The sequence below is a fragment of the Pinus tabuliformis genome, chromosome X (assembly GCF_031772625.1).
Source record: "Pinus tabuliformis cultivar Carrire ecotype Pingquan chromosome X, CPIR1, whole genome shotgun sequence".
In the NCBI taxonomy this organism is placed as follows: Eukaryota; Viridiplantae; Streptophyta; class Pinopsida; order Pinales; family Pinaceae; genus Pinus; species Pinus tabuliformis.
The window spans coordinates 1,057,759,090-1,057,781,171 of NC_142308.1; the positions used below are offsets into that span (position 1 = coordinate 1,057,759,090).

At 37.4% G+C, this 22,082-nt stretch overlaps 1 protein-coding gene across 1 annotated transcript in view; it reads left to right on the plus strand.

Moving 5' to 3' along the window:
• Positions 1-15,323: 15,323 nt before the first annotated feature.
• LOC149143462 (synaptotagmin-5-like) overlaps positions 15,324-22,082 on the plus strand; it is a 276,493-nt gene continuing 269,734 nt past the window's right edge. The window contains exon 1 of the mRNA XM_089448796.1: positions 15,324-15,845. Within this exon, the coding sequence (XP_089304922.1) occupies positions 15,585-15,845 (261 nt within the window). The 5' untranslated portion in view covers positions 15,324-15,584. The remainder of the gene's footprint in view (positions 15,846-22,082) is intronic.

Below are 22,082 nucleotides of genomic sequence, written 5' to 3' on the forward strand. Positions count from 1 at the left end.
TCAGGACCAGTCGGTGCAGTTTTTCGCCCAAATCTTAGTAGGGAAAATTATGAGGAAATGTCACTTGGACGAAGTTCCGACGCTAGTAGTGTCATTGGCTACCCAATGCATGAAGGGAGTACAATATGACTAGGCACAGTATTTGTGCAAGGAATTCCTTGCAAATTGTCGCGAAGTACAAGAGGACAATATGCCCTTTCATTATGTGTGGCTCTTGTTGATCATTGTCTTAGTAGCGTGGTTCTTGCCGGAGGATAGTCAGTTTCCTCCGTAGGCAGAAGAGTTACCAGTGGCAGCGAAGTTTGCCTCGCTATGGTTGACAAAGGATCCGGAGAGGATCAAAGAGTCAAAAAAATTTGGATATTAATGGAAATGGATCGTCGCACAGTAATAACTCAGCGACCAAGGTTGTCCCTAACCTTGTTCGAGCAGTTGAGAGCCTTTGCAGAGTTCAAGGCCAATTTCCACAATGTATCAATCAAGGCGAATAAGGACCCTAAGCATGTATGGCACAAGATGCCATACTTAGTCTCATAAACAGATGTGTAGGAGATTGTGGGCAGTTGGCCACCAGAGTGGCGTGAACCCATGAGGGTTGGAGCAGGTACCAGTAAGGGTGCAGAGATCTCTGCTACGCAGATGAAAACTGTGCAAAAGCAAAAAGAGGAAGCACAAAAGGTCGCGCGAGCATTGGCTGAATAGAAGAAGAAAGAAGTTGCTGCTAAGGCAATTGCAGAAAAAGATCACGCTGCGAATGAGTTTGTTGAGGTAGAATGCACTAGCACAGAGGAAGTCGAAGCATTGACCCGATGATCCTCACAAAAGGGGATTTAGATGAGATTGTCGACAAGGTAAGAGACACCACAACAGATTTGTGGCAGAAATTTGAACAACAGTATATGCAGATGTTAGGAAGTGTCCAGAAGGATCTATGTAAGCTGCAGATCCAAATAGGCTGAATTCAAGTGAGCATTGGGAAAGCGAGCTGGGTGCAAGAGAGACTGGTGCAAGGGAGCAAGAAACTAGTAGAGTTGGAATGGACTTTTGACCTCAGAGTCATACCCTTACTAGAGGGATCAATCCATGCAGAATCCTAGGAAGACCGCGTTGTGTTGAGCACAATCAAAGACATTGGGGTGAACTTGGCTGCGCTATCACTTCAGACTCTCCATGTGCTGCATCAGGGGCTGTCGAGCGAGCTTAAGATCAAAGAGTAGCGTGCACTTACAGTGATTAGTGAATTCAAAGTAAACAACAACCATATGTTCATGGAGAAATCTCGGGCTCTGAAAGAAAGGAAGAGCTACAAGCATGAAGTCAGAGCCTAGAGACAGCAATCACACAAGCGTGCCATTCACTTCCAGAGTTAAACATTCTGTAGGAAGTCGCAGCTACAGAAAAAAATCAGTAAATTGGCTGTTGCGGTCTGCATGTCCAAGGATGAGATCGACAAAGTCACGTTTGACTTTCAGATGAAGATCTCAGAGCTACAACTGAAGTTACAACCAACCACTCCGCCAGAGGTCCAGGAGAAACGCGGAGCAGCTATCACAGAAAGAATGAGCACTTTGGATAGAGTCGTCATAGGGTGCACGTTGATATTTGAGCAGGATATGGAGTTATGGACGACTCTACAGGAGGACCCAAACCTGCAGAAGCTTAACACAGATATCCGGGAGACACAACGCAGGTTTGATGAAGTCAGGGTGACTGCGCGCACTTTGGTGCCAGTCCAATGTCTCGTGTGATTGTGGGAAGGCAAGCAGTTGCAATCACAGATTGAAGAGCTACAGAGGAAAGAGGCCCTTCTCAAAGCCATAATACAACCATGGACAGAGGAAGTATGTCAGCTTACTCTGTCACTTCAGGAGAAGTTAAAGACACTACAACAGACATAGAGAACGATGCGCCTAGTATTAGAAGGCCCAACGATAGAAAAGATGGTAGAGGAAGTGCAACAGGCCGCGGTACAGAGTTTACTAATGTAGCAGCATTACAGGTAGAGTTCAGTGACTTCCGCAATAAGATCGAGGCACCAACAGAGTGACTCGAGGGTGAGTCACCATATTTGTATTGGGGGCCCATTAGGATAGGGTCCCCAAGGTCAATTTTGGGTTAGTTTAACCAATTTTTGAGAAAGATTTTGTAAAAGAATGTAAAGTCTCCGCGAAATGTGGAAATGGAGTGTGCAGCTAAGTAGGAGTCAAAGGGGCTTTAGCCCCTTGTTTGGGTAAGTGATAGGTCGGTTTTGAGACTCACCCATGGTCCGCAGGCCATGGTATTGTATTGAAAAAGCTATATATAGTTGAGTCATAGTAATTCTAAGGAGGAATCTAAGGGAGAAGATTAGTGTTTTGGGCAAGTACTAAGGCAGGAAAGCTCTGTTTCCTGTACTTAGGTGAAAGGGGAAGGCTCCTACAACATAGTATGCAAAGACCTTAGCAAATCCGCAAATGAGTGCGCGGGCCCTTCAGCTGGGTGCACAGGGTGGAAAAGTCTGTAAATTGAACGTTGAACTTAATAAAGACTAATTTTGGAACAAATATCTTGCCTCTGTGTATTATTCTTATTTCAGTTCAAGTTATGCATTATGGCTTAATGATGTGTTTTCTGTGAAGTGAAGTATAATTGTTGCACGAATCTATTGAATCTTTAATAACTATACATGATCTAAGTAATAGTCTGTTTTCGCGAAGATAAAGGTCAAATATGCTATGATTTCTTTTAAATCGGGTAGATCTGCACGAAGGCAGATCTAGGGTTACTATATAGTGTGTGAAAGGGGCCAGTCTGCTTCTTTTAGGTCTATAAATTCTGATCGCAAACCTTCGTGAACATCTATAAGCATTTTCCTTAGAGTTGTAGTAGCGATCCATAAAAAGACATAGATCTGTGCGAAGGCAGATCTGAGTGACAAGGGCTTAAGACCACTTATCACACAGTCTCTAGATGCAGAAACCTGGTTCTAGCATCCCCCAATACTGCTTCAGGTGAGACTGTAGCCTGCGTTATGCAGTTGCCGAAAGGGCCAACAGTTAGGGTTTTGTTGGTTGGCGCAAACAACTCTGAACCTCAGTGAGACCCCCTTAAGCCAATAGCTCTCTCGTTGATCGTTAGTCCATCAAAGTACTAACACATCAATATTTCAGTCGAGTTATTCACAACTCTGTTTGTGAGCAACTCTAAACTTACCATTGTTTCTGCTTAACTACTCAGGGACTTCTTCCCACTATAGTATTCCTGCGCTGCTCCAATGAATACTAACATAGGGCAGGAGGGTTACCACCTATCACCATTGATTTTCACTTCTCCAATGATGAACGCGAGTTATACCAAATTTCTCCTCTGGCTGGCCAAGCCTTGAGCTACAACAACTGCCACTCCTAGCAGCCTGCAGTCCATCAAGGCAGTGAACTTAGGGCTCCACTTGGGCACTCTCACACTACCATCCAACAGTCCACAAATTCCCAAAACAATGTCCACACTATGACCTCATCCACTAGCATCCAATCCAATACAAATACATCAATAATAACACATACCTTTCATCTTTAAGGGTTGATGTCACTGTTGCAAGTTTGGTGTTCTGGTTAGGGCTTTTTGGCAAGCTGCTACAACTATCTTTCACTATTCCAAGACCTCTTCCTTAACTGTGACCTCCCTCCAAACGAATTTTCCCACTGTCCTTTGTTGTCCTGGGTTATTTCCAACCCTCAAATATGCTTCACGGCATAACATCTTTAAGGGGATTAGACCTGCGACTCACTTGTAGCCACAAACAGCCTCTTGGCCCCCTATTCTAAGGAAAATAAGGCATGTGACCCGCCTGTAGCTTCACCTAAAGACTGTGGTCTACTTCTAGGAGAGAGATTCCATCACAAACAGTCGCAAAATATCACCAAAACTACCCTCAATGAATGCAACAACCTCATGTAGGACTTCAGCCCTGTAAGAGACACATAAACCCACTCAAACAATCCCAAACAAGCTTGTCCAACCTCTCTTTCTAACTTGGCTTCCTTAGATATATATTCTCTATGAATGGATGCACTTGGACAGTGAGAAATGTCTCTCATCTCTCTACAATTTATACACATAATATGGGTTTCATTCAACATGACTTGTGACACTCTAACACACCAAGTCGGCCTGCTCTAGGTGCCACAAAACCTACCTCTAGACCTCATATTTGAGTGACTTTCATTGCTCCCAATTGTTCTCCGAGTCCTCTGTCAACTCAAATAATCACATGTCCAAAACTCCTCACAGATTCACACCCACATGCCTAGGTGCAAAGCCCACACCTTGGGTTCCAAGCCCACAAAGCCCTTTTGTGACGTTCCAACCTCCAAACCCCGAATCCTAGGGCTTGGAATACATCCCTAGCTATCAAATCTCAACACCATAAACATCTGACATACAAAGGAGCCCAAAACCAATTTTGTTTCGTTGATTTGACCCTGTCGTTGAAACACAAACACGTGTTAAATATCCACTTTATCCATAACCAAAATATGTTTTTTTTAAATAAAAATTTATATAACCAAAATAGCAGGAACTAGCTACTACATACACTTGTTAATGAAATCAATATTAAAATACGTTCATTGATATTAAAGTACTAAATTTAATAAAAAAAAATTAACATACAATCCATAAATTTGGTAAAAAAAAATTAACATACAATCCATAAATATTAGCCATGCCCTTTTCCACTCTTCACCTAATAGTAAATATTCTGGATGGAGATTGAAACTCCGAATATCATTTGTGGGATATATTATTGAAGTGTTAACTTGTATTCACTATTTCTGAGATTTAAACGCAGTTTGAAAATAGATGACTATAACTTGATCTACCTCATTTGTGGGATATATTGTTGAAGTGTTAACTTGTATTCACTATTTCTGAGATTTAAACGCAGTTTGAAAATAGATCAGTATAATTTGATCTACCTCTTAGTTAGAGGTAGATCAAGTTATAGTCATCTATTTTCAAACTGCGTTTAAATCTCAGAAATAGTGAATACAAGTTAACAGGCCCAGCGCTATGGTGTATTTGTGACGGCTATGTCGTAATTTTGCTCATCTGCTGGCTTCGGCCATATGTAATTATCTGTGGGCTCCAGCCATATGTTGATTTTCCCTCTAAAAAACTTGATCTACCTCTTGTAACATCATCTGATAAAATAATAAATCAATGAAAAAATTTCCATCACAGGGAAATCGAAATATAATTCTTGGACGTAATACCGAAATGGAAAACTATATATTGATTATATATTCACCTTTTGGACGATAATTAAGGAGATGGTTTAATAACAATCTATTTCCAGAGGGCACGATTAGGAGTTTAATTTGGTGACGTATTTCAAATTTGTTTCGCCAAATATAAAAGGATGAAGCAAAAATTTATAATTAAAAAAAGTCCACGAACAATGGTTAATAAGTTATCAAAGTTGGTCACTTCAATGGAATTGGGTAATCAAGTCGTCCTAATTTGATTTTTTCAACATATAAATTTAAATCTTTTATTTCAGATGTAAATTCACATGTGAAATGTTTAATATATACTTTTTGTTTAATTATCAAATATATATAATAAAAAAATTGTTTCCAGGTTATATGTTTCCGATATAAATTTATAAATTTAAAAATAATTTTTTAATTTTCGATTAGCTAAACGAGTTTTGTTGGGACATAATTTCATTGGTGGAAGGCGTTTTATTTTCAGTATTTGTCAATGTCCAACAATTCATTTAAAAAAAAAACTAATTTTGCGAGTGGTCATTCTGTCACTGAGTGCTCCGACATTGACACTATTATGTTTTTTCTCTGCTCAATGATGTTAGAACTGACATAGTTGCAGTTCTTTTACGTAGGCGGGGGAGGGGCTGAGCAAATCTCCAAATAATATTATTATGTTTTATTTTGTGGAGCTTCCTTGCGCAGAGCTTTCCTTGTACAGAGCTTTCGCTATGTGGAGGAATGACAAGAACTAATGAATCTTCCTATGTGCTTGTAGGCCATGTTGTAGAAGGAAAAGCCTAAATCAATGTGTGAATGATAAATGTGGTAAGGGTAGTATGATAGTAAACTCACCAGATAATTACATAGAAAATTCTCTCCATGGTCAAGTGAAACCCTTCATATTTTCCAACATAAAAACCTTTCTAGATGCCCGAACTCTTGCTTTAGATGCCCAATTCACGTAACAAAGCATGAAGCAATTGGGCTTCCCTACACATTATTCCATTATGGATAGAGCCTTAAAAGCTAGAAGGAAATGCCATTTAGAATGGACCTTCATGCACGCCACACATAGAAATGTGTCCTTATTAAGTCACCATGTGTATTACAAAGGTAATATGTTTGACAAATGCAACAACGAAAATGGCCATGTAAAGAACACAAATGTTATCACGCAATATGAAATGGGTGGCAAGCTAACAAATATGACATAATATTTCAACTATAGTCTACATAATGACTTCATTATAATACATAATGCTTGTTTTGTAATGTATAATTACAATACACAATATTTATTTTACCGTGGTTGATTATAATACACAATATATAATGATGATATTACTACTCTATGTACATGGTACATATTTGAAACCTTAAATATGTTTGTATAAATGTTTGTAACTAATGGTCTACTTGGGGTAGCTCAATTGACAATGGCGATGGAAATGAAGTCTCACCAAACCGGAAGTCTTGGGTTCAAATCTTGTGCTATCCAACCCCGATCAGGGTGAGAAATTGGACATGATGAAGATATAGTCCTACCAAGCTTACAAAAAAATAAATAATAATGCTTATTTAAAAATGAAGTATAATTGTGTAGGTACTAATTACATGCCTAATGCATATGCACTTCTTGTAAAAATTAATATATTTGTGAATTTTGTAATTAGATATGTATATCTTACCATGAGGTATGAATTGTATGTATAATGTGTATATTGATTTCCCTTTATTTATTATTCTTGCCATAACACACAACTATCTTACCTGCATTATTTACCTCATAAAATCACAAAATTATTATTTGTATTGTTAGTATGATATTTACTTTAAGAAACATGGTTGGTCACCAAATATGTTTTTAAAAATAAGAAGACCATTTTATTTATTTTTATTGGAGATACATGCCTTCTTACATGACAAACTTTAAAAATTATAATTGATATGGAATTTGAGGCCATGTAAAATATGAAATATATATGAATAAGGGATTTTAAAGTAAGCTTAACTTCCCACTTTAATATTCACACTTACAAATTCTTACTAGACCAACTGGACCAACTCAACTATTGACTGTCAAACACTGCAAAAGCTTACTAGACCAACTCAACTATTCACTGTCAAACTCACAAATATTCAGTAATTATTGAAAATCCAATTAATACACTGGAATACAATACATAGGTAGAATCTAGGCCTTATGAGGACACATAACATAATTGCCCCAACTCTTGGAACATAAGGACACATGGCAAAAACAATATGATAAATGGACGACTAAGATTTGTGAGACGAATGATTGTGTATTTTATTTCTCATTTTTTTAACCATGCCGTTCATGTACTTGTACCTGTGTAGTAATTCTTTTGCATCAAAATTCCTGGATGTGTAATGGGAATTAACATTCCAATCACATAAAAAAAATCTCACATGTAATGGGAATTAATATTTTAGTTGTATCAAAATTCAAATATTTAACAACATTGAAAAATTGAATCGGAGGTTGAAACGCTTGTTGATGTAATTAAATGATTATGAAAACGTGTTACTATTACTTTAAAATTCTTGGCCATTCTATAAGATCCCATTTGACTATCAACTATCGTGCTCACATAAACTTAGTAATCATTCAAAATCCAAATAGGATATTGGAATAGAATATATAGCTAAAAGGTTGGCCCTATTATCTATTGAAAGAGTAGGAGTAGGCCCATGAATACAATTGGCACAACTCTTAGAACATGAGGACACATGGCATAGTTGCCCTAACTCGGAGAACATGAGGACCCATTATAGAGATGGTTTGATAAATGGATGATTAACATCAATGAGATGGAAGATTGTATGTTTTATTTCTCATTCTTTTCACCATATTGCTCCGTGTTCTCATCACTTGAAATGAGTGGAATTTTTGAATTTCATGGTTCACATCTTGTTAAGGATGAGTCCTAATTCAATCTGTTAGTACGAGGTCCATTGTATTATGGTTAGTTTATACTCTTCTCTACTTATTGTGATTGATTATTGACCGTGACAATTATTGTTTTTCAAAAATATTGACAGGTATTGTTTTCATAAAAATATTGAGTCTATTAGATTATTGAGCCATATTCCCTTGTTATAATTACATACTAATTACATACTTATTGTGTATGGGATTTATATCTGAAGATTGCCCCATTGTTGGTGTTGAAACAAGTATTATTCTGTCCTCACAATATTGCAGCACCTATCCTCATTAACTCTGGTTAGATTGAAAGAAAAGACTTGTTGTCTTATAGCCCCATTTGTCTTAAATGGATATAAATGCATAATTAACTTGGGGAACGTTCTCTTGCATAAGTTGATTAAACTTACTCATCTTTACTAACCTAGATAAGTCATTCCTACGCTTTATGTGGAGTTGACACTAAATTAAATTAAACATTCAAAGTTAAGACCCAAGATTCCTTGAGAAGGTTATTACAATAGTTAAATTGAAGAAAGAACATTGACCCTACATGACATTTGGATATAAACTATGATGATTAGTGGCTTTGCTCTATCCCTTTTACACCCTCTATTACTAGAGAATCTTTATTCTTATATAAGATTATGAATGGAAATGCTAATGAAATCATTGGTATGTGTTACGTGTATTGATCAACTCCAATGCATCATGTTGTTGCCAACATCACACTAGTGTCTCAGTCATTTGGATATAAACTATGATGATTAGTGGCTTTGCTCTATCCCTTTTATGCCCTCTATTACTAGAGCACCTATATTAAAAATAATATTGTGAATGGAATGCTAATGAAATCATTGTTATGTCTTATGTGTATTCATCAACTCCATTCCATCATGTTGTTGCCAACATCATACTAGTGCCTCACTTCAATGAACTCCAAACATTGTGGTGCATTCTCACTTGACAATCAAGCTTAATGAGCTAGTATGAGGGAATGTGTGTTCTCCTCGCGTGTCGACATGAGAGAATGCATGCTCACTTACCTCCCATTATAAAAAGGTCATTGTATGTACTTGAGGATGGTGTGAATATGGTATTTCCTTGTATTGTGGGGTCTCCTAAAGTGGCTTAGAGATTGTATCTCTTAAACAAGTTGAAAATCTTTTGCATCATCTTGAGTTATCATTGATAACTCCAATTACATATCAATTACATGCTTAATAGAAGATATAAGATCATTAGGTTGTTTTCTAAATTATTTATTGTTGAATTCCAAAAATAATAAACTAACTGGAATGCACGAAAACTTATACATCATTATTTACTTTGAAACAAATTTATGAACATTATATTTATATTGGTTACTATTAATATAAAAATAATATAAATTACCAATTTTCATATTCAATACATTTGAAGATTTCTAAATATTTTTTTTAAAGTGAATTCTATTATTTCAAAAACAAGAGATTATATTAAAAGTTGTCATAATCAAAACTGTACCTTTCTAATGGACATAAGAGATGTGTAAGTGACAAACAAAACTTACCATAATCGTGCTTAAACAATCCTACACTAAATTTTATCTATATCATTCTATTAATTAAGAAATAGAATGTGAATAGAAACATGAAAAAGGTCGCTGTAGAATTTCATTAGCTTATCGGATAGCGAGAGGAGCGATGGCGGTTTCGAGGGTTTGCGTTTGCAGAGATCGGATAGCAGCCGCAGCTAGTCCAAAGCTTGGTGCAGGTGCTGAAGGCGGACCAGGGTTCGGAGCCACGGTGGGGGATGCTCGTTATGACGCTGAAAGGGCTCGCTCCATGGAATGGCGCAGCGAAACGACCCAAATCATTTCAGATATCCGCGGCAGTGTATCAGTGGGTTTTTCCCCCTTAAGGAATTATGCGATCCGCCATCCAGACATATTGCCCTTAGAGATCAGGACGCGCCAGACACAGATCGCACGGAGTATTGGCAGGAGGGGTCTGCATGTTGCAGATCTACGCCCTCCTTTAATTCATTGGCCAGAACTTTGCAGATCCGGCCTAAATCGATCTGATCCAGCCAGCATTCGCCCCAGGCAGCAGATCGGTGGCACAAAGCATAGATCGAGCAGAGGATTCGTAGATCCAGACATGCACAAAGATAGACGACCCAAATCGAGGCCAGATCTGGAAGATTACTCACAGCCAGAGCAGGTAAGAGCAAATCGTTTTCAGATCTTCATAAATCCCCCTGAGGGGAAAACACGACTAGTATGGGTTCATGCAGGAGACACCATCCAGCAACTGAAACAACAGATATGGACAGAGATGGGATACCCAGTCCAGATCCAACATCTGGTCAGCGGTAGGCGGTCCCTCCAGGACCCTAGAACGATGAAAAGCTATGAGATCAGCCCAGGAACAAATATAGTTTTAAACCTGAGGCTGAGAGGAGGGGCTCAGCCTCAGGGACAGACAAGTTCCTCAGGGGGAGCCAAGGGGAAAGGGACAGCCCCCCAATACGGCTCATCCTACAAAAATATCCTACAAGGAAACAAAAACTCAGGGCCCTCTCCAGACCTCGGCGGATATAAACCAAAGCCATACATAGTAGATCAGCTAGGGCAATCCCCAGCTCTGAATCTGGACACTACAGGACTTGATGATTTCGTTAAGTCCTATGAAACGCAGGCCCTTATATGCCGTTTTAACAGTTTTTGGCCCAAGCCAATGGATCTTTTCCACTGGATCTTTACCAATTGGACCATGGAATGTGATATACATCTGTGCTCCAAGGGTTTCTTTATAGTTAAATTTACATCCAAGGAAGCCAGAGATACAGTGATCAGCGCTGGGCCTTGGTTTTGGGGAACAGCGGGGCTGTTTATGACCCCATGGTTTCCAGGTTTTGACCCAAACAAAATGACTGTATCCACAGTGCCGGTTTGGGTTCGCCTGTACAACCTTCCCCTTCACTTCTGGAGTGAACAGGTACTGGAAGGAATTGGGAACAGCATAGGGAAATATATCAAAACAGATATGGAACGGATAGACGAAAGGATCTACACTTTCGCACGCATTTGTGTGGAAGTAGATCTAAGCAAAGGGCTACCGGATAACATTAGGCTGATCTACAAACAGCAGAACTGGATGCAAGCACTAGACTATGAAAACACCGCTTTCAGATGTAGGCTCTGTAGACAAACAGGACACCTGCAAAGCACATGCCCAGAAGCCAAAAAAACAAATAGTAAAAAGAAGCAGAAAGGGAAGCAGAGGAAAGGATGGCAATTCTCCTACCCAGATTCAGAGGGCGAAGAGTCAGAAGCAGCGGAGGAAGAGCCTCCCGTAGAGAATGCAGAGCTTTCACAAGAAAAAGAGACTCAAAAGGGCACCACACCAGCCACAGAGGACTCACAGCTACACTCAAATCAGGCAGAGAAGAATCAGGCAGAGATGACAAGAGCGGATCAAAATATGGGAGGCATCAAGCGGCATCATCTCTCAGATACCTCAGACTCAGACAAAGAAATAGGCTCTCAGAAGGCAGAAACACAGCTGGTCATTGCTACGATCGAGCCCACTCAAGGAGAGTGGCGCAAGGTTGAAAAGAAAAAAGGGAGAAAAACTTGAAGCGTGAGTTCTACTCACAGCCGGAGTTCAGTTTCTTCTTGCTTTTTTCTTTCTCTCTCCTCTTTTCTATTTCTTCTCATTTTTTGTGCACGTTAGTCTTCTAACGTTGCGTGGGGTGCGAAAGCACTCGTGCCCATGTGGCAGCTCACGGAATGCTTCAATGCATCTGCTAGTGTAACTTTTCATTAATTTTTTAATAAAAAGTTACCGTTTTTTTCCTTGGAAAAAAAAAGAAACATGAAAAATATAAAATATAATGACATGTCTACTTTGGAACATAGAATTTAAATTTAATTATCAATAAATATTAGGTGGATGGTAGGGATTTGACCTTCATGGAATATTCTAGAATATTGATAGTAGTATACATAATTAAAGGTTGAGATTTACCTCCAAAATAGTTATGCTCATTTGCTCTTTTAATTAAATTGATTAATTAAAAAAATGTCATATGAACAAGTGTCAAATGAAATTAATCATAGCTTTTTGGGAATGTGGTATTGATAAACCATTGTATTGTAATAAAGTCTATTTAAAATTTGGTTTGTTTTTTATTTTTTAAATTAAATTTTAACAACGTCAAATGTATTATAAAATAAATGCTTTGATGTTGATTATGGGCCTAATTGTTAAGAGCATGTGTTTCCTCCTAAGAGGTCACATGTTCAAAACCAGAGGGGGTAGAGTATGTATGCCTTCGTAGACTTATCAGTCAAATCGCTAAAAGGAGGTGAGTCCCTTGTCCCATAAACAAGGAGGTCTCATACACCAATTTGGTGTATGGTCCATTGTCCCATAAGCAAGGAGGTCTCATACACCAATTTGGTGTCTGGTCCCTTGTCCCATAAACAAGAAGGTCTCATACACCAATTTGGTGGTCCCTTGTCCCATAAACAAGGAGGTCTCATACACCAATTTGGTGTATGGTCCATTGTCCCATAAACAAGGAGGTCTCATATACCATTTTGGTGTCTGGTCCCTTGCCCCATAAACAAAGAGGTCCTAAACACCAATTTGGTGTCTCGCTTGGCCGTGACCTTAAAATTAGATAATAATAATAATGATGATGATTAATGTCTATCGACATTTATCAACCATTTAATTTATATGATTATCCTAGGGAAAAATGAATTCTAATGAAAAAATAACAATATTCCTTCTAACCATCCAAAATAAACCCAATTAACTATCATACATCTTACAAATATTAATATATAAATAAAATTATACTAATTTAAATTTTTTAAATTTTATATATTTAAAAGTATTTAATTTTTCTAAATGCTTATTTTAACTTTTTATAATATATAAAGAATTTGATGTTTCTACGAACTTTGATGTTTCTACTAACTTAATAAATTTGAGCTTAAACTAAATTAATAATTAATATTATATATATGTATATATTATTAATAATAAAAAACGCACAGTTATTATAATTTATTATTATAAAATAATATGTTAAAGTTAATTAATATTTGTATTATGAAATAATATTTATAAATTAAATATATTAAATTTAATATATATATATATATATATTTTATATTGGAAAGAGTATTTGTATTATATAATTTTATGTTTGATTTTTAACAAATACAAAATGTATTACATAGCTAATTGATCAAAATTTCCAATTTTTTTTCCTTTCCAACAGAAACACATGATTTTCCTCATGAGAATATATTTGTGTAACAAAAAGAAAGGTTTTGTAGGTGAATATCTTACAAAATTGGTCTAATAAAACATAAAAATTACAACACATAATGCTACTAATTGATTATGAAACCTTTCATGGCATATCTACATGCATGTGTTTCCTCAGATTTGCTACAAAGTCACTTAGCCCCCCAATTTCCCATTTTTATATTTTCTTGTATTAACCAATTTAACTAAAATTTTCTTAATAGACTTCATCTAACTTTAGGGAATTATATGAAGACCTTAATTCGTCCATATTAACCAATTTAACTAAATTTTTTTGGATAGACTTCATCTAACATTAGGGAATTATAGCACGTCTTAATTCATCTATAACATACCTTAATTAATTAGATTTGGCCATTAATCTTTAATTCATCTATTTTCAATTTACATTCCTTATTAGTATACTTCTCTGTTATATCAACCAAATTAACTAAAACTTTTTTATTTGGCCATTAATCTTTAATTCATTCGGCTCATTCTACAATAGTGTGAAGATAATGTGTAAGTATGTACGTGCTCAACTTGGAGTTGACACATGTCCCTCTTAAAATAAAAATAAAATATTCTCTAAATAAAAAAAGTAAGGTCCACTATAATAAAAAAGGAAAAAAAAATTATGCTAGGCATGTTTAATTAGTTGTCCATATGGCCTAATATAATTTCATGGAAAGTAATTAGAAATTAAAAAAAAAATGTGAGTAAGATGTTTAAACCTTATACTTCTCAAAAATATTTTAACACGTGAATCAATTTCGTATATATGTATATAAAAAAAAACTTAAAAGCAAACATTTTAATATTTTATATAATAAAATATCCAATGCCAAATATGAATAAAATATTTTAATATGAATTAATATTGATATATACTTCAAAATATATTAATAACAAAAAAACTATTTTAGTCTGTGATGATAAAATGACTCGATGAACATGTTATGTAATATCTATAACATTCAAAAATATAATTTAAACAACAAAAATGTACAAATTGTATTTTGCACTCTAAAATACGTATGCACTTGAAGAAATTTGATCCCTATCAGCTCATGTTAGATCGATGTTTAAGATGCATCTATATTGATCTATCTTCAATTTAAATTACTCACTACTTGTCTGCTTCTCCTTTGGGAGGGAGCCTTTGATGAGACCATGCAGGGTTAACAGAGAATCTCCCATAATTGTAAGTGTGTCCACCTCATATTCTTTAACTAACAAAAATTCGTGTTAGAGACAATATATCTCTACACAATTATTTGTCATATGACCAAAATTCCATGAGTACTAGACCACTTTGTCCTCCTAAAAGTCATAGAGTAACCCTAGCCTCCTACCAGTCCTCAAATTTTAACATTAATATTACAAACAAACATAAACACCCTTTTCAAATTATTATAAAATAATATTTACAAATCCATATATATTGCATTTAACGTTTCAAATATTTTTTTAAATATAAATTATTATAGCTCCATTAAAAAACATCAATTCCTTCCTATACAAATCACCAATTTTTACATGCCAATGAAATTACTCTCTTGACTCACCAACATCATTTTATCATTTTTATTTTAAGTTTTACTACTAAATTTACACATCCAAATTAACTATTAGTAAATTTATAAATTTATTTGGCCAACAAAAATAAATTATTCAATTAATTCTAAAATAAAAAAATAAATAAATTATTTTAACATGCAAAAAGCTAAAAAAATAACCTGTAAAACAAATACAAATACAAACCAGTTAAAATTGATCTAATCTCGGCCATAAACAGTGAAAATGAGGCCTTCAGCTCTGAGAGCGGAGGCCTTGTTATCATCTATGCGATAACAGTGAAGATAGAGTGCCTTAAGCTCTTGTTTAATATAGACATTTGGAGACGTAAAAGCAAAACATGTGGCGAACGCCCTTTCCGCCACCTGACGTCTCCAACTTCGGGAACGTGCAAAAGAATAACAGCGCATAACAGCGAGCGAACAGAGTGTGAGAATTATGTTCAAATTTGAAAGGCGAATCAAACAGAGTCGAACTTGAAATTTAAAGAGACAGAGGATGGCGAAAGGATCTCATCGCAGACAAAGGACAGCCGCTGAAACGCAGAAGAATTTGATAGTAGAAATCCTCCGAAACCCACGCGCTCAGGCTGCGCTCTCGGGGATCACTTTCTTTCTTGCCTTTCTTATAAGTGGAATAAGATGGTTGGTTTCCTTGAATGGCTTCGACCAGCTGTTAGTGGGCATCGTCACAGGGTTCCTTTCTGTGACCACACTTTACTTCTTCCAACGCTTCCGCACACAGTCCCGCTTTCGCAGAGTATGTCATTTCTCACCATTTTCTAACAGATTTTACTTCATTTGCTTTTAATAATTTACATGAATCTCCCGCCCTGTTTTATGCTTATTAAAACTAAAACTTGCATCATCTTAATCCCTCCAACTTAGATCCATTTTAATCACTAGGGAGTGCTTATTAAAACTAAAACTTGGATCCCTATTAATCTATCCAACATCCATCTTAACATCCAATTTAGATTCATCTTAATCTTAACATCAAACTTAGATCCATTTAACACCTGGTAAGGATAAAAAAACTCGAGGTCTAATAATCCACACATGGAGACAGACATGAAGATCCACCCTACCATTCCGTGCCAGTATCTTTGCTATCACAGTTTTAATGGACTGAAAGTGCTTGGATGTTTGCAACTTTCTCGCGGATAAGAATCCCATATTCAAACCCACGAGCATTTGGTAATCTCAAATGTGCCCATATGAATGAAACTGATGCCTTCTCTTGATCACAGTTTCCTCAATGAAACAATCCACCCATGAAGATAAGAGTTATCCCGTTTCTAATTATCACGTTTCTAATGTTAATATAGATCCATCTTAATCATTACTAATTATCACGTTTCTAATGTTAATATAGATCCATTTTAATCATTATTAATGTTAGTTTATATCCATCTTAACCATTAAGGAGTGCTTATTAAAACTAAAATTTGGATCCATCCAACTTAGATCCATCTTAATCCTGAGATGGATAAAAAAAACTCGATGTCCAATAATACAGACATGAAGATCCACCCTACCATTCCGTGCCAGTATCTTTGTTATCACAGTTTTAATGGACTGAAAGTGCTTGGATGCTTGTAACTTTCTCGCGGATAAGAATCCCATATTCAAACCCACGAGCATTTGATAATCTCAAATGTGCCCATATGAATGAAACTGATGTCTTCTCTTGATCACAGTTTCCTCAATCTTCTCTTGATCACAGTTTCCTCAATGAAACAATCCACCCATGAAGATAAGAGTTATCACGTTTCTAATTATCACGTTTTTACTGTTAATTTAGGTCCATCTTAATCATTACTAATGTTAATTTAGATCCATCTTAACCATTAGGGAGTGCTTATTAAAACTAAAATTTGGATCCATCTTAATCCTGAGAGTGATGAAAAAAACTCGATGTCCAATAATACAGACATGAAGATCCACCCTACCATTCCGTGCCAGTATCTTTGTTATCACAGTTTTAATGGACTGAAAGTGCTTGGATGCTTGTAACTTTCTCGCGGATAAGAATCCCATATTCAAACCCACGAGCATTTGATAATCTCAAATGTGCCCATATGAATGAAACTGATGTCTTCTCTTGACCACAGTTTCCGCAATGAAACAATCCGCCCACGAAGAGAAGAGTTATGACGTTTGTAATGCTAATAATTTGAATTGGAAAAAGCTTAAAGCACTGATACATTCTTACCTGAATTATTTTTAATTCCTCTGAGTGCTTATCAGATCCCAGGGTTAATATGGATCTGTACTGGTTGAATCATATGTCACAAATTTTTCCTTTTTTCTCAAAGATCTTACAAGTTTTTATTGTTACATTTGTCATTTTTATCAAAGAAAATGCACTATGTTTAGTTAGGTTTCTTTTTAGTGGGTGGGGTTCGGGAAGAGATTCATATTTCTTCTCCTCAATCCATTTTTCAACCATTTCTCTTGAATGCAAAGTTTGATGGGCTATGTGCTTTCTTCAACCTTTAATTAGATTAAACTTGACTAGGCAAAGGAGTCAAAGAGGCAAGTCAATAGAGGTGGTTTTTCGGTCCATGGTTTTGTGCTTGTGGATTTTGTATATAATGAAGCTTTTAAATCAATTGTGATATTTCATTGTAATCTGCCAAGAGAGGTGAAGACTGACTTGGTTGGTTTGGTCAAGGGAATATTAAATTCATTGACTGGTTTTCCTGTCTTGGATTTTACAAGATAGATAAATCACTTGTGATTTATGCATACATGTTATTATATTATTTTTATTAATTAATTTCTCAGTTTTCTAGGATAAATTGTGTGATTTATGTGTTGTTATACTATTGTTATTAATTAATTTCTCTCACATTTTTATTCTTACAATTTGTAACAAAGCATGGGTTAACTTGAACTCTTTCACAAGTGTAGTGTGATGTTCAAAGCCATGCATCAGTGGATAAATCTTTCACGAGAAAATCCCTAGATCATTAGCTTGCATGATGGCACTAGTCTAATAAAGGGTAGATTGTGACAAGGAAATAGGCAGCTTGATATGAGACTAGTAAAGTCCCTTAGACCCAAGTGTTTGATGATAATTCATTGATTTTTTTCAACCATGTACAATACAATCACGTTTGGAGATTTCGAGGGGTCCTTTCACTAAGATTTACCATGTGAAATGAACATGGGTGAGAGAAACGGTGGGAGCTAGAATTGTCTATGAACAAGGGTTTTATTAGGTTGAGGAGAGCATTGTAACCTCCCACCCCCTTGTCCACCTCGGGTTGTGGGAGTGTAACCTGATTGACTTTATTTCCAATGTCTGTTATGGAGATGGGGTTGCAACAACCTTATTTCTCAATTTATTCAAAACTTAAAACTAATACAACCGTTGTGTCCAACTCACCGAGAGCTTTCTTTCAATATAAATTTTATCTCAATCCGAGTCTCGGATAGAAAGTTATGCTTGTTAGAAGTTTGGCCTATTAAAAGAGGCCATGTCACCCAAGAACACCACTTGGCATTCACATGACCCCTACCTAGCCTACATGGCATTGACACACCATCATCGAGTGAGGTCTATAGAACACCCATGCCATGGCAACTTTGCATGTTATACCATTTTTGTTATGTGAAAACGTTGAAGGTCAATGGCCGTTGATCAAAGTAGGTGTCCACTTCGTCCACATCATCTCAAGCTTGGGGTGTTTGTTTATTGATTGTTTTGGTAGCATCGAACAAGTGTTCTAGTCTCGATTTGTGTCTAACAGGCTAAGGAACATAGGATCTCCAATAGCCAGAAATGGTTTTGTGAGATATGGCTCTGAAAAAACTTAATTAAATTAATTAGCCAATAATTAAACTATTTCCTAAGTCTAACTTAGGAAAGTTGGTTAATTAAAGTTAATTAATTAAGGATGTTCGAGACTGCTCTAGAGACTTCAATGGATGAAGTCTAATTGATCTTAGCCATTGATGGAGAGTAAATAAATTGTTAATTAAAATAACAATTAGGAGAATAATTTCTAGTTGCTGCAATAGGATTTCGGTTTTCGGAATTTTCACATCGTATCAGAGTGCAGTTGATCAGCCAGAGAGCTCAGAGGCGAAGAGAGAAGGAATTTTGTTGCTCATTGTTGGCAACATGCTGAAATTCCCAAGGGCAACACAATCATTTTGCCAGGAGGCCGAGTTACTTGAGGAGGTTCGATTTTTCTGAGTGGGGGGCGGTGAAATTTGATCCTACCAAATCGAGTGATTCCAGAGGCAGAGGTAGCAACCTATTTTTTTTTTCGTGGAGAAGATCTCTAGCTGGACGTAATGTTTTTGCAGCAGTTTGTTAGAGAAAAGACAACGTCGGGCGGAGGAAAGAAGAGCACACATAGAGGGAAAATTTTCCTCAGGGAACTTCTAGTCTCAAGAAGTTCGATTTTTCCTTGCAGATCAGAATTCGTTGTGAGCAGATCTTCTCACTGCAGAAGGGAGTGCGAATAGCTGAGCAACAGCTAAGCAGAAGGAAAGAGGAGATTTTCGACATCTTGTTGAGATGGACACTGCTAGGCTTCGTGATCAGGACAGGTTAGATGGGGCTTCCAACTATGTCATATGAAAGGTAAGGATGTCCTTCCTTCTAGATGAGTTTGGCCTGAAAATGTATATCGATGCAGTGGTAGTAGTGCCCCAGAATGCAAATCAGCAGAAGGAGTACAGAAAGGAGATGGCTCGGGCGAAATGTTTGATCCTAGATGGATTTTGGGATCATATAGTTTCACACATAGCTGGCAAAGACACTGCCAAGGAGATGTGGGATGCCCTCTCTATGCTGTACCAGGGTAATTTTGAGCAGTGGAAGATGTACCTAGAGGAGAAGCTGAGATGTGTTAGGATGCAGAAGGGGGAAGACATAGACCCCTTCCTCACCAGGATTCAGGAGATCTGAGACCATCTTGCAGTTGTTGGGCACTGCCTCAACCCACAGAGCTAGTGTGATTGGCACTCAACAGTGTCTTAAAGGGGTGGCAGGTATTCGTCCAAAGTATCTTGGGCAGAGATACCTTGCCAAGGTTGGACAGGATGTGGTATGATTTGCAGCAGGAGGAATTGAGGCGAACTCTTATATAGAGCTCCATCAATGGCAACAAAAACGGATCGAAGCAGGTGGAGGAGGAGGAGAATGTGGCCCTCGCATTGAAGGGTCCCAGTCAGGGACAGGGGGAGTAGAGAAAGAAGAAGGACCTGTCGAAGGTCAAGTGCTTCAGATGTGGTGAGCTTGGTCACTATAGTACCTAGTGTCCTCTCAGGAAGAAGGACAAGGAGGAGAAGCAAGACCAACAGGCAACTTCAGTAGAGATCGACGGGTTGTCCTCCGGATTGGAGGAAGACTTCGCGATGTTTGTTGATATACCTCTAGGAGTGAGGTGGGGTGACTTGGTGTTGTAGTCCCAGAGCACTACAGATGGGCAAGAGCCTTGAGGAGTCCACTTCATGGATCAATACCTTGCTATGGGGGCCCATAGTATTCAGTAGTAGGATGGATCAGTGACAGTTGATGAAGTCGGATGCTAGAGTGATAGTTATAGAGACTAGTAGTGTTGGGGAGTGCAGTGTAGAGTTGGTAACAGTGTAATTGGCACAATGCAGAGTCAGCAATAGTACAAATTATTTAGTGATAGTGTAGAACCTAGCAGCAGTCAGGGACTCGGGTGACAAATGCATTATATTGATCACAGTTGATTCAGTATTTTGGATGCTTTTCAGTTGCATATGTTGCAGTTGTAGCAACAACAGAAGAGAGGGAGTTGCAGTGTTGGAAATAGTTCAGCAGGGTCAGCAACAACACAGGTGCAACGTATATCAAAGTTTCACAGTGGTTGGTGGGCAGTATGGCCAGACATCAGCAGTGTGATAGGAGATGATGCAAAGACGGGGTGCTGCTACAGGGTGTGGAGTAGCATTAGAACACATTCCTTGCTAAGAGGGAGTATTATTTTTTTGTAGCATTAGATGTGTTCTAGCCACGAATTTTGGTGGAGAGGCTAGAATGCATGAAATCTCCGAAACCCAGAAATCGTTTCTGGAAATTTCGCCTAGATGTGACTTAATTAGATTATTAGTCATTTTTAAAATATTTCCTATGTCTAAACTTAGGGAATATGACTAATTAATCAGAATTAATTAAGTTATGGTGTGAATGTTCTAGAAACCTACACAGATAGACTTCAAGTTAATCCTAGCCATCGACTAAGATCTAATCTTGGCCGTTGAAGTCTCAATAGAGGATTATAACAAGAAGTCGATGGGGCTTGGAGAAATCACTTGAGCAGGTCGATTTTATGAGCATATTGATTTCCTAAGTAGCAGTATTCAGTTGTCGGAGATAGAGCCAGAGAAATCGAAGCAGTGTGAGAGGGGAAGAGACAGTGAAGCTGGAGGAAGGTTTCCAGATCCGGTGAGTGTATTGCAGAGAGGCAAGAGAGCCACAGAGAGGCTGACACTGGGGCAGTGCAGTAGCCTCTAGAGGCAAATTCGATTCGTCGAGAGAGATTGACGTTTTTAGTTCCAGAGGTCGGGAAGGAGTCCCAGAGTGCCAGAGAAGTGTCTTTCTGGTCAGCAGAAGGCATAACGACTTCATCAAAGACCAGTTCGAGGCTAGACATCTAGCTAGCTACATAGAGCAGCACAGAGGCAAACGTAGAGGCTCATAGGGATGAAATTTTGAAGGCAAGTTGTGTTGGGAGATTGCCTATGGGGTGCGGAAAATTCCTCTCCAGATTTTTGCCAGTATTTCCTTGTAGGATTGTCAGTTTCGGCATCCAGTTGTACTTAGATTATTTCACTGCTGCATAATAATAAAACCATCAGCTACTGCACCAGTTTTCCCAAGTTGGGTTTTCCCGAGGACTTTTGTTAAAAAATAACTGTGTTATTTTATGTGTGTGCTAGCATTTCTTACAGCATTTATTCTTCTGTAGTTTTGTTTGTGTAGATTGCAATGTGAATTATTCAGTAT